This window comes from Meleagris gallopavo, chromosome 7 (genome assembly GCF_905368555.1).
Source record: "Meleagris gallopavo chromosome 7, MGAL_WU_HG_1.1, whole genome shotgun sequence".
Lineage (NCBI taxonomy): Eukaryota > Metazoa > Chordata > Aves > Galliformes > Phasianidae > Meleagris > Meleagris gallopavo.
In genome coordinates, this window is record NC_139410.1 from 18,292,797 (window position 1) to 18,308,344 (window position 15,548).

General features: G+C 38.2%; 2 protein-coding genes across 5 annotated transcripts in view; one reads left to right on the forward strand and one right to left on the reverse strand.

Moving 5' to 3' along the window:
• The window catches only part of LOC100543781 (dehydrogenase/reductase SDR family member 9), a 50,254-nt gene that overhangs the window by 17,293 nt on the left and 17,413 nt on the right, over positions 1-15,548 (reverse strand). For both annotated transcript variants that reach the window (XM_085227877.1, XM_031554209.2), the window contains exons 2-3: positions 8,040-8,191; positions 7,179-7,348 (exon numbers count right to left, since the gene is read on the reverse strand). The gene's annotated coding sequence lies outside the window, so the exon portion shown is untranslated. The remainder of the gene's footprint in view (positions 1-7,178; positions 7,349-8,039; positions 8,192-15,548) is intronic.
• ABCB11 (ATP binding cassette subfamily B member 11) overlaps positions 1-15,548 on the forward strand; it is a 49,193-nt gene that overhangs the window by 11,820 nt on the left and 21,825 nt on the right. For all 3 annotated transcript variants that reach the window (XM_010713699.4, XM_010713700.4, XM_085227875.1), the window contains exons 4-13: positions 692-713; positions 1,902-1,949; positions 2,044-2,092; positions 3,774-4,015; positions 5,617-5,704; positions 6,630-6,763; positions 8,393-8,564; positions 10,843-10,967; positions 11,469-11,643; positions 13,879-13,992. In XM_010713699.4, the coding sequence (XP_010712001.1) occupies positions 692-713; positions 1,902-1,949; positions 2,044-2,092; positions 3,774-4,015; positions 5,617-5,704; positions 6,630-6,763; positions 8,393-8,564; positions 10,843-10,967; positions 11,469-11,643; positions 13,879-13,992 (1,169 nt within the window). The remainder of the gene's footprint in view (positions 1-691; positions 714-1,901; positions 1,950-2,043; positions 2,093-3,773; positions 4,016-5,616; positions 5,705-6,629; positions 6,764-8,392; positions 8,565-10,842; positions 10,968-11,468; positions 11,644-13,878; positions 13,993-15,548) is intronic.

The window sequence follows — 15,548 nt, forward strand, 5'->3', positions numbered from 1 at the left end:
CAAATAAAGTTATTAACCCCTAAAAGGAGTTATAATTGGGTGTTCCTTCAATCCCAAACTCAGACCACTTATTTCTAGCATTGCTACCTTGGAAAATGCAAAACCATTTAGAGACTAAGGAGCTGCCATACAGCACAACTGTATCTTGTAATATAATTCAATTTCTCTAAGTTATGGTTTTTCAGAATGTACCCAGTGTCTACTCTTACTCTCTAGGGGCACAACTGCCCCTTTTCTGCAAGATCGGCCATCTCTAAGTTGTTGGAAGGCAAAAGCTACAGCTCCTCGTTTCAGATAACACACATGGACAATGAGGCACTGTCCAAGTGAGCTACGTAGCTGCATACTAGCAAACAGTTTGCAATGAAAATGTGTTGACTTGTGGCAAATGTTTAATTGGTGATGAATAATGTATTTAATGTAACACACTCTGTCATCTTGGGAATTGAATACTTGAGACTATTTCTTCAAGAGAAAACAGGCATAAATAGGTATTACCTTGCCAGGGCATTTTTAGACTTATGTCAATTCTTGTCGCTGATTGGATATATTAGAGGGAAAAAGATGCTTTGTAACTTAGGAGCAGTCAGATCTCACAGGGTTCTAGGACTTGTTTTTCATACCTACAGAAGATCATATTCTTGAATGATAATTATAATTAACCAAACTGTGCATTTATTTTCCCTAACAGGTAACAGCTTCAAGAAATCAGAGTAAGTCATGTACACAAGTGTAACAATATTTCTAGGAATACTCAACAAAGTTAATGTCATCCAATCAAACTGACACATTTATAGATACAGGGATTTAATAAGAAGCTATTCTCTAGGAGATAATCTACCTTATTTAATACAGCTGACAAAGGCAGACCAAAACAGTCCTAGCAGCTGTTTCAAATATAATGTAATGGCAGCAAAATATAGACTTTCTTCTGCAAATATTTTTGACGGTGTTTTTACTTTGAGAAATGAGCTTTTAAGGAATTTGAATTAGCCTTGTTTGCTTTCTTTTCAGGCTTAACTTTTAGACCATAAGTGTGAACAAATTTCTGACATAATTAAGATATTAAGATTCAAACATAAACCATAAGCTTCTAGGCAGTTAAGACTTACAGATCTTGATCTTCAACTATGATCTGAGATGTGAATGGGGATAAGAGGAAGGCCTCTTCCTAGATCCTGGGACAACTCTGTAGCTGACTGGAAATGCTAGTGGATACTGTATTTCATGCCAGCTATTTCTGGCACACTGTACACAGATAGAGAGCTACTCTTGGCACAGGGAAGGAAGACCATCTCTTCATTTTTGTCCTTGCCACTCACCCAGAACTCAAAATTTACTATGGTCTTTTCGCAAATTTTGAAACCCAAGCTGTCTTGGAATGTTATAGAGATCATGGAATCACAGAATTGTAGGGGCTGGAAGGGACCTCTAGAGATCACTGAGTTTTATGGATCATGTAGAGCAGCAGCAGATAATGCTAGCACTGAAAGAGAAGCTGTGTAGTGATGAGAGATTCTGCTGCTACTAGGGGAATATGGATGTCCAGATAGTATAAGAGGGAAATGGAAGAAGACTTTTCTGTCTTAAGTAAGGACTAGCCAAAAATTTGGTTCAAGGATTTTTCTTTAATAGATCTCAAAGGATTTAGTATTGCAACAGTGTTTTAAGGAGCTGATTATGAAACTGCGTAAACCTTTAAATCATTTTAAACTAACCTCTGTTCAACTCCCTTACTAAACCTTAAGATTACCATAAAATCACTGACTCCAAGGAAATCTGAAAGAAACAGCTTGTCTCTTTAAAACTTGTGGGCAAATTATCCCAAATAAAATGTAATTTCAGGGAACTAACCGAGAGAATAAAGGAATTAATGTGAAAACTTATCCTTTCTTTGCCAGAAATTTCTATGCATATGAAGAACCTTCTGTTAAGAAGAAAAATGAAAAGTGAGTTAAGTTCAATTCTGTGTACTATCTTTCCGTATAGAACAAAATCTGTACTAAATGCAATTTTGTAATTGTATGTTTTGTGTTCTTGAAGGTCATCCAAAAAGAAAGAAAAAGTTGTTCGCGTTGGCTTCTTTCAGCTGGTAATGAAAGCAATGGATATAAATGTCTGTTTGGTTTTGAAGAATAAATGATAGTAATGTATACGGTGTTCTAGATAATAGCTGTGAATAAGTCGAACTTGTAAGAAATTAAACCACTTGGCGTGAAATTTTACTATTAAATTTAATAGGAATTTAATAGAACTATTTTTTCATTTTGTTAGCTGAGTATTAAATTAATTACCAGTATCTGTGTAATAATTATCTGTTAAACATGTTATATAGAACCGGCAGGTTACTATAGAAAACTTGGAAATGCACAATGCTGTGTGGTATGTCTAGCCATAGCTAGTATATTTGATCTGTCCTGGAGAGCCATAGAGTGTGTCACAATTTTGAAATGAACATAGTAGAGAGACACCCAATCCAACAGATTGCAGCAAAGAGATTTTAGTATTTCTTCTTCTCACATGTTGTTTATGCAAGTAGCCTGTAAGTCCAAACTAGAATGATCCTGAATAATACTGGACTAGTGCAGTGACACCCTGCTTGTACTTTACCTGACTAGGTATCTCAGATCTTAGCTTGAGAGAACAGTCAGTTCATGTTTGCCATTGTGGATATCCCCAGGGGGAGAACTGTGGCATTCCTTTCTGCCTTATGGCTGTTGAAGGATGAATCACAAGTTTTTCCATCTCTAGGAACTAGCTTTCCGGTTTGCAAAACAGTGATAGTGTGCTTCCCTTTTTTTTTTTTTTAGAAAGACCTTTTGTTTATTTCTCTTGTGTGTTGACTTGTTTTTCCTTTTATCGTGTTTCTGTCCCAATAACCCTTTTGATATGTGTTCCAAATTCCTGCCCCTTCTTCTCTCAAACATATTATAACATTTACAAAACCTAGACTGGTTCTTCAGCTGGCCGGGATTTCTCTTTGCAGTCCTTTACAATAGCATTTGATATTAATGTTCTATAAGTACAGTTTAGTCTATGTATTTATGCCTGATTTTAACCTGAGAATCAGACTTCATATGATTATGACCAAAGTAATTTAAGTCACTGTAACTTAGCTGAGTAACCAGCTGTGTGTGTGCATGCACTTGGCCCGTGTAAGGCAATAGTGATTAGCTCAGTCCCTTTTTTTACTGCATGCTAAGTCATGTTTCTATATATTTCTCCTAGATTAAGAATCAGTGCACAACTACCTAGTTCAACCAATGCAATTTAGGCTATTAACTATGAGAATTTGTTCTGAGATTTTGAAGTGGATTTCTACCACAGCACCCAGTTTTGAGAAATTAGTTCTGTTCAGAGACTCTGCTAAATGTCCAGATTCTTTCATTCCTTCCTTCTCCCTCTCTCCTTTCTCACAGGAAAACTGCAGAGGTGACTATATATATGGATTATAATTACTGTTCTTAAGATAGTCTGGAATGATAATGTGGAGTGATATTGCCTTATTAATAATTATATGATAATGCTCTATGATTCCATACATTCATTCACATGATCAGATTCTGCTGTCAAATACTTAAAGGGAGTTATCGTAATTTATGAGACTGTAATTACAGGTACAATTCTATTAGACTGGAGAGAGATATTTCTCTTCTCTCTATATTGAAGAAATGATGACTCTTAAGAAGAATGGTTTTGTATCTGATCCACCTGATTAATGATTTATCAGCATACGAGCAGCATGAGACCATATTTTTTTCCTGTCTCTTTAGTTTCGATTTTCTTCACCTATGGAAATTTTAATGATGGTTGTTGGTAGCTTCTGTGCTATTCTTCATGGAGCAGCCCAGCCAGGCATGTTGCTTGTGTTTGGTGCGATGGCAGACACATTCATTGAATATGACATTGAAATGCAAGAGCTTAAAGATCCAAATAAAACATGCGTAAATAACACCATAGTGTGGATTAATGGTACTGTTCATCAGAATGAAAGGAACACCACAATAAGATGTGGGTAAGTAGTAGAAATGCTCGTTTCTTTTACTGTGTTATTGTGGTTTGTCTAGGATGTATTCTTACAAAAGGCCTGGCTCAGCCTTTAAAGTTTATGTGAGTAGAAGAGACATGGTTCTTGCTACAGAGCCTTGTTTCAGAGCTGAGGGAGAGAAGTCCAGCCTGGGTCTTGATCTTTCAGCTATAGATTTCAGCAAGGATATTCTTTGATAGTGATGATAATGTATGTCTGCGTGCCTCTGAAATCACTGATATGTTTTCTTTGATGACCCAATAGGTAATAATGACTTCTAGACATTTTGGTTAGCACTAATGTATCTATCCTATAGGTGCCAGCTGGCATCTGAGCAAGTCAACTAAACTTTAATTGTTGAAGAGAAATGTGCACTTCTGGAATGCAATTCATCTTGGCTTATGGGAGATGTCTAAGGCAGGTTGATGAAATGTCCTTTAAGAGTGCCTTTTTCTTTCTGTTAATTATAATAAAGACAGTCCAGATGAATCATTCATGTATACATATCTGTCGAACACAAATTTGAACCTGTAACTGTTCTTAGGGCTTGGTTTTCAGTACATCATTCCACAAGTTTTCTAATCATTGAGTAATAGTAGATTAGGTATGTAATTAGAATTAAAACTTACTTCTTTAATGATCTCTGAAATTCAGAGCATATGGGAAGTGATCTGCATTCCAAAATATAGGTGACTGGAGCCAAATTATTTGATCCAGGCTGTCCAAGCCAAACCCTGAAAAGGGACTAGCAAATACAACACAGGATTTGCTCAAGACCTCTGCTTTTCTGAAGCAGCAACTAGCTATCAAGCAAGATACATAAAAACATTTAGAATGGTACTAAGTATTTACGTTAAACACCTGAGTCATTTTCATGATTGTATTTTGCTGAAAATCAATCAGGTACATACTTCTCCCTTTTGGCTTAAAACTGGAGCATACCAAATTCTGGGCCTACAGAATAAACTTGCTCTCTGCAGAATGTTTAAAAAAATATCTAAAAGAATGTCCAGTAACCAACCAAAATGTTTGTTTCAAAGTAGTCTAAGTGTAATGCTAGCAATTCAGTGCACTTTACTGATATTAGGAGTAATTTGAGAGTAACTATTTCTACTAAAAGAGATGATCACTTGAGGTAAGCAGGACAGTAATATTTGAATATGCTCCAACAGCCCTCATTTCTCTCTGCTTAAATTTGAGTGTTATTCATTGGTATAATGGTACAAAATAAGGTAATTCAGCATCTAATGAAAACTTGCTTGACAGGTGCTGCCTAAAACACCTTCTTACCTGTGCTGCTGCCAAACACACAGACAAGTGGGGTTTCTCATCCGGCCCTTGCACACTGTAGGGCTGTTGCAGAATGCAAGATTTCCTGGTACCTGCCTGCTCCCCATCCCTATGCCACAGGAATATCAAGCAAACCAGCACCTGCTAACAATAGCCTCAGGACCAGGAAATTGCTTCTGGTAGCAAAACAAACTGACTCGCCAGCTGACTTGACTCTAAATTGAAGACGCACCACATTAGAAATATGTGAGAAACTAAAAGCTGTATTGCTAATTCTTTTTTTCTATTTCTTTTTTTAGACTGCTTGACATTGAAAAAGAAATGACCACTTTTGCAGGTTACTATGGAGGAATTGGTTGTGCCGTACTTCTGTTGGGATACTTCCAAGTCAGTATTTTGCTCCCTATTTTTTGATTTTGACATTTAAATCACTAAATAATTAAGTCTGTCATAACTGTATTCCTTTTAACTGCTTAGTCAGCATCGTATTTGAGCAGAGCAGACAAGCCCAGTTCTAAACCTATTGGATGAAATATTTTAGCTCTGATTATCTGAGACCTAGGATTTATTCATGCAAACCTTAATACACAGATGCATTTAAACCAGTGAGATGAATGTGTGCTGCTCCTTTCACACCAAAAGAAATATTTGCTTGAATGTGGTTACTATGGAAGCCACGTGCTCTCCTGCAAATATCTAAAGGGCATGCAGTTTCCCAAGTAGGCTAACTTGAGCTCTGTGTTTCTGTAAGGGAGATATTACAGAGTAATAGAGTAAAATTGATGTTGGAGTAGAATCACACTCTATATGTTCTGTAGTAATCATTCAAACCGTATGACTGAGATAAGCTACAAGCTTGGGCAATTACAGTACAATCTGCTTGAATTCACTGCTTTTGAAGCTTTTTATAATCATGAGAAGCACTTGTCATTCTCTTTCCTAAAAGCTATCTGAGAGTTTTGCTGAGGTAGAATGGCTGCTATACCTCTATCATTTACAGCTGCAGATGGACAACTGTTTTCCTATGACATTTATGTAACAGCACAGAGTAACTGATCTTGCATGTTGTGTCAAAACCAAGATAAAGGCTTCATCCAGAGGCTTTAAGAAACGGATTATTTAAAGATTGAGATCATAAAATAGTTCAACGTCTGTGTGTGTAGCTAGAATGTATTTTACCTGAATGCTGTGTTTATTGATAGCCAAATTATTATTATTTTTTTTTCCATGTTAGCCAAATTGCTTTTTCATATTTGTAGAGACTAGAAAGACTTTTCACTGCAATTTATTAACTGCATTATACTCTTCCCAGATCTGCTTTTGGGTTATGGCTGCAGCTCGTCAGATACAGAAAATCAGGAAAGCTTATTTCAGGAACATTATGAGAATGGATATAGGCTGGTTTGACTGCACGTCTGTAGGAGAACTGAACACAAGAATTTCTGAGTAAGTAATCTGGAAAAAATATACTACATAGAACATTTTTGCACTTCCAGACACCAGAGTGCCAATTTAGGCATTTAACAAACACCTACTAGTACAAAATAGAGAGCAGGGACCAGGCTAATTGTCTCCAACGTGTAGGAAGTGCTATGCTACAATTATTTCCCCTTGTAACTGTTCTGTCAGTGATATTCTGTTTCTTTATTTTTGCTACCTCCTCTTGTCTTTTCCTGTACCCAGCCCTTTCTGAGTCTCCCATTAGGCTGCCAGCGCCTGTTCCTTTGAGGTTTGAGTTAAGGGTTTCAGCCCTCTCACTTGATGGAAAGGAAAATTGCACACAAACTATGCTCTTGGCTTTTGAAAGAAAAGAGTGAGACTTGCTTAATCTTCTACTAAAGCAGCAGTCACAAGCACTTACCTTTAGAAAGGGACCCAGGGTAGATGGAGAAAACTTCTGGGTAGACGTTTAGCTCTGAGAAAAGCAGAGTTTAAGGCTTGCTTCTTCGCTTTGTAGTTCCTGTTTACAGACGTAAAGAAGCTGCAAGATGAATATGCTGACTCTAGGAGGCTCCCTTTGCTCTGTCGTGCCTGCATAACAATAGGGACAGCTGCAAAAGATTTTCTGTAGTTGAAGGGAATGTTTTCGTCTTTACTGACAAGTAGTAACTATGACTTTCTATGGTGTTTTTATTTTATGAAGAAGAAATACAAAATGTAATTGGCTGTGAGAAATATGACTAAAAAGGTGAGGCAAACACGTATTTCTTGAATAAATAACACCTGGTTCACTGATTGTTAGGATAACATTGTCTTGCACCTTCTAAAAGCTTCCCGAACGCAAAAAAACATTCTTAAGAAGAAAATGTAAGCATGTTATTGAACTCAGCACTCTCATATTTCAAGTAGAGGATGATACTAATAAATCTGCACCTTAAACATCAGTGCCACTTGCTCCTTTTTGTTCCAAGAGTTTCCTGGTTCTCCTGTTCTCAACAGTGAAAGAGTAGCCAAGAACAGCAGAATGTAATGACTATTTTGTTTTGAGATGTTTTTTCTGTAATGGCAATGGATAAGTGAGACCAAATGAACTCTGCAGCTGCATGGGGTTCAAATTATATTAACCATTGCACTGCTGTCCCACATATGACACAGCTGTCATGTTTTCCCAATACTTCCAGCGATACTGTATCCCTCTATTTTTCCATTCTCCCTCATATTCAGAGAACAAACTGTCTGGTGTAAGGTTGAATGATGAAGAGAGTTAAAGTCTTCCTCCTACCTCCTCAGCAAGGCTGCAGTTAGTGCTGTACAATGGGGATATGCTGTATCAGTTATACTGCCAAATAGCTGCATCCAGCTGAGATGTCTCTGCTCCCTTTGCATCAGCTGGGGCACAGTGGTGAGTGAGACTGCTGGGCAGGATGGCTTTTCCTGGGAAAAAATAGAATTTTCTCTGTAATATTCATATATAAAATAAATGCCCTTTGCCATTGCAAAGACTCCAGGTTTTCTTACTGTAGCTGAGCATCTTTGAAAAAGCCTCTGCAAGGGAAAGCAAAATGTGGCAATACAAAAGAAAGATATGCAGACACACTTACTGACCTTTCTATTTCTTTTCCCCTACTCTCACAGTGATGTTAACAAAATTAATGAGGCTATTGCTGATCAAGTAGCAATCTTCATCCAGCGCTTAACCACCTTTGTGTGTGGATTCCTACTGGGATTTGTCAGTGGATGGAAATTGACCCTGGTTATCATTGCAGTCAGTCCCCTCATTGGGGTTGGAGCAGCTGTCTATGGCTTGGTAAGTGCATAGTATGAGGTTCACTCTGAGATACTGTTGTGGTTTAAGTCCTCAAGTGGTTAAGCACCACGCAGTTGTTTGCTAACTCTCCCGCTGCCCAGTGGGATGGAGGAGAGAATCAGGGGGGAAAAAAAAAAAAAAAAAAAAAAGAACTTGTAGGTTGATGTTAAACTATTTACTAAGATAGACAAAAGGAAAAGGATAATAGTTATGACTATGTATATGTATGTGAATGTAAATAACAAGTGATGCACAAGCAATTGCTCACCACCCCCTGACTGAGGCCCAGCTCACCCTCTGAGCAGTGGAAGAGAGAGAGAGATGAATTCCCACACCCTTCAAAACCTTCCACTTGATGTCTTATGGTATGGAATATCCCTTTGGCCAGTTTGAGTCAGTTGTCCTAATTCTGTTCCCTCCCAGCTCCTTGGGCCCTTTGCTGAGAATGGCCTTGGTTCTGTACAACAGTGCTTAGCAACAGCTATAAACACTGATGTGTTGTTTTTCTCCTAGAACAAAATCATAGCATCATACCAGACACTCTGAGGAAAAAAATTACATCCCAGATGAAACTAAGACAGGTCCCTTGAACAGGGAAGATCATGCCATATAGCTAAGGGGAATGCTGAAACAGGAGGTTGTTACAACCTTTTAGAGTCAAGAGAGCAGATTCTGGTCACGGCAGAACTGAGCAATTCTATGATTTGGGATAAGTGTGTGTGCTAAGGAGGAGCTTCACTCCCACTTCGCTTATTCTCATTCCCAGAATCTAATATCCAGCATCTGAGACAGGAATATAAGCATTGCTTCTGTGGGGTCATGTGCAGGGATATTAGGGTTGCTGGGATTAGAACTGGCCTGCAGCATCTGTCTATTACTCCATGCTGGATTTATATGGTTATTAGACTTGAGACTTAGTTTTTCTACCTAAAGTTTTAGAGATGACCCAGTCTTGGAGCTCTAAAACAGTTCAGAACAGCTGCTCAGAGTCACCTCAAGATATCCCTACTCCTGTCAACTACTGTGTCTTTTCTCAGTCATTCTGGTTCTGCTTCTCCACCCACATCCTGCACCTCCCTGTGACTGTGCAGAGGAACCAGGTGGAAGAGGGGAATCACAGGATCCTCTGCCTTATTGTCTCCTTTCCTTTCCTTAGCAGTTCCTGCTCCTCCTGCACACTCTCAATGCTCTTCAGTTGGCTTCAGCTCCCTGCCTAGCTATCTCTCTTCTTCCACCTCAGGAACAGTTTGCTGTCATTTTGCTATCAGCCTTCTAGTCTAACTGTGACAAATTTTGTTCCTTCCTGCTCTCGTTATGCTGTATGCTGGCTGCAAAGCAGATGATATGAATGATGACTCAGTATAAAGTGGGAGAGCAGTGTTCTGGCAGGGAATAAAATTCAACTCCAAAATGTATCTTTCCTTCATTTGCAATTTTTTCTGACCTCATTCTCTTTACGTTTTGTCATTTTCCCCATTTCAATTCTTTCTCTGTCCCCATGTCTTTCACATACCCACAATTAAGTCTTTCCTCTTTGTGAACATTACTAGCTCAAGTTTTAGTTTTTTATCACAAAGAAAACAGACTTAACATCAGTTTAGCATGGTTTCATCTCAGAAAGTGACTAACAGATGCTTAGGGCAGAGTATTTGAAGAACGAAAGCAAATAATGACATGTTACAGTTTCCGGGAACATTTAATTCCTGAACTAATATAGTATCTTCACATATAACACTCAATGTGAGCACTTTTTGAGCCCAAGTAAGATTTCAGCATCCAGTGTGCTCTGAGGTGCTGTGGAGGAACCTGTTTGCTACTGGCCAGACAGACAAAGCATAGTGATGGGCTACATGTATTTTCTTTCTTCCCCATTAGTACCATTACCTGTTCTTCCTGAAGCTGACTCTGCTATACTGGCTAAAGTGCTCCTCTTCCTGCTGATCCTACCCCTCCTGCCGTGATGGACACATGCATGATCATTCTATGATCTGCTAAAAGGCAGCTAGCGAGAGAGAGAGAGAGAGAGAGAGAGAGAGGAAGGGAGGGAAAGCATTTGTTGTCTGCTGTTCTTTCTAGGTATTTGAAGCAGAGCTGTTGGGATAATTGTTAGACAAAACGCATGCTACAGAAATGTGTGTCCTAACATTAGAAGACAAACCTTTGAATGAGCAGTGAGCCCAGTGGCAGCAACAGGGGAGGTGACCTCATGCAGCACTGTGTGATGGTCAGAGCTGCTTATCATGGTCAGGTGTAATCACAATTTCCTATGGTTTTACAGGCTGTGGCAAAGCTCACAGGCAGAGAACTAAAGGCTTATGCAAAAGCTGGGGCTGTGGCTGATGAAGTGCTCTCATCCATCAGAACAGTAGCTGCTTTTGGTGGCGAGAAGAAAGAAGTTGAGAGGTTTGTTTAGACAAATCATAAAGAGTCTCTGCATTCCTTCTCCTGTAGAAATGTAACCACAGCAATTAGTCTTAGATTTTTGAAACAATGGCCATCTGTTAGTTTTGAGAATTATATGCATTTATAATCTAGTTTTGCAGAAATCTAGTTTTCAAGTAACATTCTTATGCAAAATCTGTTTCATAATTCAATCAGTGAAATAGAACATAAGTAATACTATCTTCAAGTCATTCTCCTTTGTAGGAACTTATTGTCAAACTTTGTTGCACATCTGAAAATCTTGTGTACTTTCAAGATAAATAAGAATATTATTTACAGAGTACCATAGCTCCCATAAAGACCTCATTTATTGTGCTCACTGTAAATGAGGAATGTTAGCATGATTAAAAAAAATGGTTGGATTGGGAAAGAAAACTTTAATTTCATTTTCCTGCTTTTTGTTCATATAAATTTTGCTGTCAAGTTCATTTCATTCAGTTTTATTTTTATGTCTTTCTACAGATATGATAAGAATTTAGTGTATGCTCAACATTGGGGAATTAGAAAAGGAATAATAATGGGATTATTCAGTGGTTACATGTGGTTTGTAATCTTCCTGTGTTATGCGTTAGCCTTTTGGTATGGCTCTAAACTTGTCCTTGAAGATGATGAGTATTCACCCGGCACTCTTCTACAGGTACCCATGCAACTTTTTTCTTGGCTGTTTCTTAAAGCATTAATTCTGGGACGTAGTGTTTTCATATCTGTTTACTTATAAATAAAGTCATTATATGCATGAAAGTAGAAATATACCAGAATAAGATTTGAACAAATCTGTATTTACTTAAAATGCTTCTTAGTGTGCTCTGATCAGAATAATGTGCCTGATGCACATTATGGTTCAGTGGCCTGAAACTAGCTTTCCCATAGTGTGGGCTGGCATGTGGCTTCTACGGTACTGCCATCTCAGGAGAGCTTTTTTTTTGTTGATAAAGGTCAAAACATTGTGATGAAGAAGAACCCAACCAAAGAAAATTTTATCAGATCTAACCTCTCTCTCATGAATGGTTCCAGGTCTTTTGAAGCAGCATTTTCTTTTGTAGATTTCCCATACAGTGCCATAGATAAGCAACTTGTAAATATGTATGCTATCAAAACATGTGGCTACGCCTCCTGTATTTTATACCAAAAAAAAGAAGCATATTAATCTCCTGGTGGTCTTTTGCATCTGCTTTTGCACAGTTGACGTTTAACACATCAATGACATAAATGCAATAAAGCCAGCATCTACAGATGTCTTGGTTGTTCACTTGAAACCAAGACTGCCCAAGTGTCAAGCTCTGGTCCAGAATTGGAGTAATTTTTTTCTGAACCTTGATATGTCCTGGGTGTTCTGATCAGACATCTGTTTCTGATTATTCTCTACCAATTGCCCAACATAAGAGCTCTCTACCACCAGCAGCCTGCAGTGCAAAACTTCCTGTTAAGTGAAGCTTGGTAATTTACTTTGAGGACATAGTCATTCTGTTCAAGGAGGATGTCCCTCACAGGAAATCATTTGCAACTCCTCTTGACACCAGTGATGATACAAGATAGTGCTGTAAAAAACAAAGTTATTTCCTCACCTTGTACACAACTATAGTTCAGTGCTTCCTAATGAAAAATAGCAAAGAGAGCGGAGCTGCCCAGTAGCTGATAAATTGAAGCTGTAAACTGAAAGGTTATTTGTTATCCTCCCCTTTCTCTCTCTTGCCAGTCATCCTTCTTCTACTTCATTTTTCAACCATACACTGGAGGACTGGAGTGAGGGAGATATAGGTAGAAAATGTTTAAAGATTCTTTTCCTAGTCCCTTAAAAAAGCATTGTGTGCCAATAATTCTGGTGCCTTTAGATACACTAAGAAATCCCTTGCCTTTTTTTTCTAATCAAAGCTACAGAACCTGTTCTCCTGTTCTTGATGGATTCTGACATGCATGTAATCTACTTACTTTGGGACTCATCCACACTAAGAAGTTATTTTGCAATAAAGCTGAGTATGAATTTATAGCATGATCTGCATACCACTGTATAGATGTTTGCAGGGTACAGTCTTTACAGTAGATACTTTCATTTCAACCAGTCTAGTAAACATCAGTGTGCTGCAAAGTAGGACTGAGTCCTGTGTGATTTTATTTCTTTCTTAACAGTAGTGTTTGTTTTATACAACTTCTGCTTGTATCCTGGCTACCGTCTGTTGAGTTCAAAAGACTAGCTGAGTTCTAACCTGGACAGGGGGCCCACAAAGACATAATGAGATTCAACAAGACCAAGAGCAAGGTGTTGCACTTTGGTCATGGCAATCCTAGATATGTGTACTGATTGGGAGAAAAACTCATTGAGAGCAGCCTTGCAGAGATAGACCTGAGGGTCCTTGGGTGGATGAAAAGGTTGATATGAACCAACAGTGTGCACGTGCAGCCTAAAAGGCTAACTGGGTTGCCTCAAAAGAGGGATGGCTAGCAGGACAAGAGAGGCAGTTATCACCCTCTACTCTGCCCTTGTGAAATCCCATCTGGAATACTGTGTCCAGGCCTTGGGACTCCCAGCATAAGAAAGATGTGGAGCTTTTGAAGAGAATCCAGAGGAGGGGCCACAAGGATGCTCAGAGAGCTGAGCACCTCTCCTACAGACTGGCTGAGGCAGCTGGACTTGTTCAGTCTGGAGAAAGCTGTGGGGAGACCTCATTGTGGTCTTCCGGTACTTAAAAGGAGATTCTAAGATGCATTCATTTGCCTTTTTTTGTGAGCTAATTATACTCATGGTAAATCACTGTAGATCAGTTGATGCACAAGAACTCATTAATCCACTTTAGTTTGAATTGCCTGCCTAAGTTCTGGATTGTAATTAAAACCTGATGTCAGATTTTCTTAAGTTCTTCTTCCACTTCTACAGGTTTTCTTTGGTGTTTTAGTAGGAGCTTTAAATCTCGGTCAAGCATCTCCCTGCCTGGAAGCCTTTGCCACTGGACGTGGGGCTGCAGCAAACATTTTTGAGACAATAGATAGAGTAAGTAATACATTTCTGAGCTGTGTCACTGGTGGAAAGAAAAATAAGTAAGTCTCAAACAGAAGTAGTTTGTCTGCAGTGTAGACAAGGAAAAATGAGAGCAATTAAAGAAAAATGGGATGTGCGATAGAAAGGTTGATTGGCATGCAGATATCCTTAGAGAAGGTGTTGAACAGATTCCTTAAGTATCCTGTTTCTGAGAGATGAAGCTTTACCTCAGCTACTGCTGTTTCTTACTTCCATACCTCCTTGCATACCGTTATTGATCAGTGCTGGACCACAGAAAGTGTACAGGAAGGAAGCAACAGTTGCCTTACAGTCAAATTTTCAGCAGGTACCTACTTCACTGTCTCCACATAGTGTAAAATGTGATCCTATTGGCATTAGCCAATAGGACTTTGTCACTCTGAGTCACCCATCCTAGAGCTACCCCAAATTAAAATGGAACCCAGTGAGCACAGGGAGTGGTCTCACAGCATTCAAAAATGTTAATCGCAGTATTCTCTGTACAGATAAGTATTTGAAATATATATCTATACATTTGAAGATGTAATGTATGATTGTATGTATGAAATACGTATCTACTATTTTTATGTCAGAAAGGTCTGAGAGCTGCCGGCATTTATTCATAAAGATTCCTTTCTGTATCTGCATTTATTTAGTGGCTGGCAAAACACTGTAGATTTCTTAATGGTACTTAATGTATCTGGTCATTGACAGGGGTTATTGTGCTGAAAGTGTGTAAACACATTCAAATGCTGCCTGTCTTTTACAGATCACATAAAGAGGGCTGAAATAACTATGGTAACACTGATAGACTTTTTTGTAACCTTTCAGTGTTCTACAATAATGATAATGCATATGTCTTATAGATGCACTTTATCTAAAGATTTTCCTTTAAGATAATTGAAAGAGATGAATAAGATAAGTGTTTTTTAGAGAAAAAAATTAAAAGCACAAAAGATGTGCAACAATAAGGATTAATCACAACATTCAAGATAGTCAGATTACTGTAAAAAGAAAGGGTAAAAAGAAAACAGAAACGAGATTTTTTTCCCATCTAGAGAAGGGTGATAAATTATTAGATCATCTGCTTGCTGCATTTGTAGATTTGTAACTAGATACTAAAATCTCAGCTCTGCCATGATGAATGTTCTCTCTGGCATTGAACTTGTGTGATCATACAGATGTTATCATTTGCAGGGTCAGTGAAACTCCTTTCTTCATAGCTTAATATCAGAATTTAAGTAGAATGTATTCATAAAAGAAAGCTTTTAGCCATTCTTAACATCTTAGAACATACACATTTCTAATATTAAAATTCTATCTGCTAGGCTACATTTAAAAAAAAAAGTGTTTACCTGTTATCAAATACTGATGTTGTTATAGTTTCAATCATAGTTTTATTGAATTTTCTTTATTCTGTGGTTAAGATTTCCCATAAATTTCCTAGTAAAGCTATCCTTAGAAAAATTGATTTCTTTGGGATTCCTCAAATTCCTCTTATTTTTCTGCTCATGTTGCACAGCCCACAATATCTGAGGCCTGGCCAAACG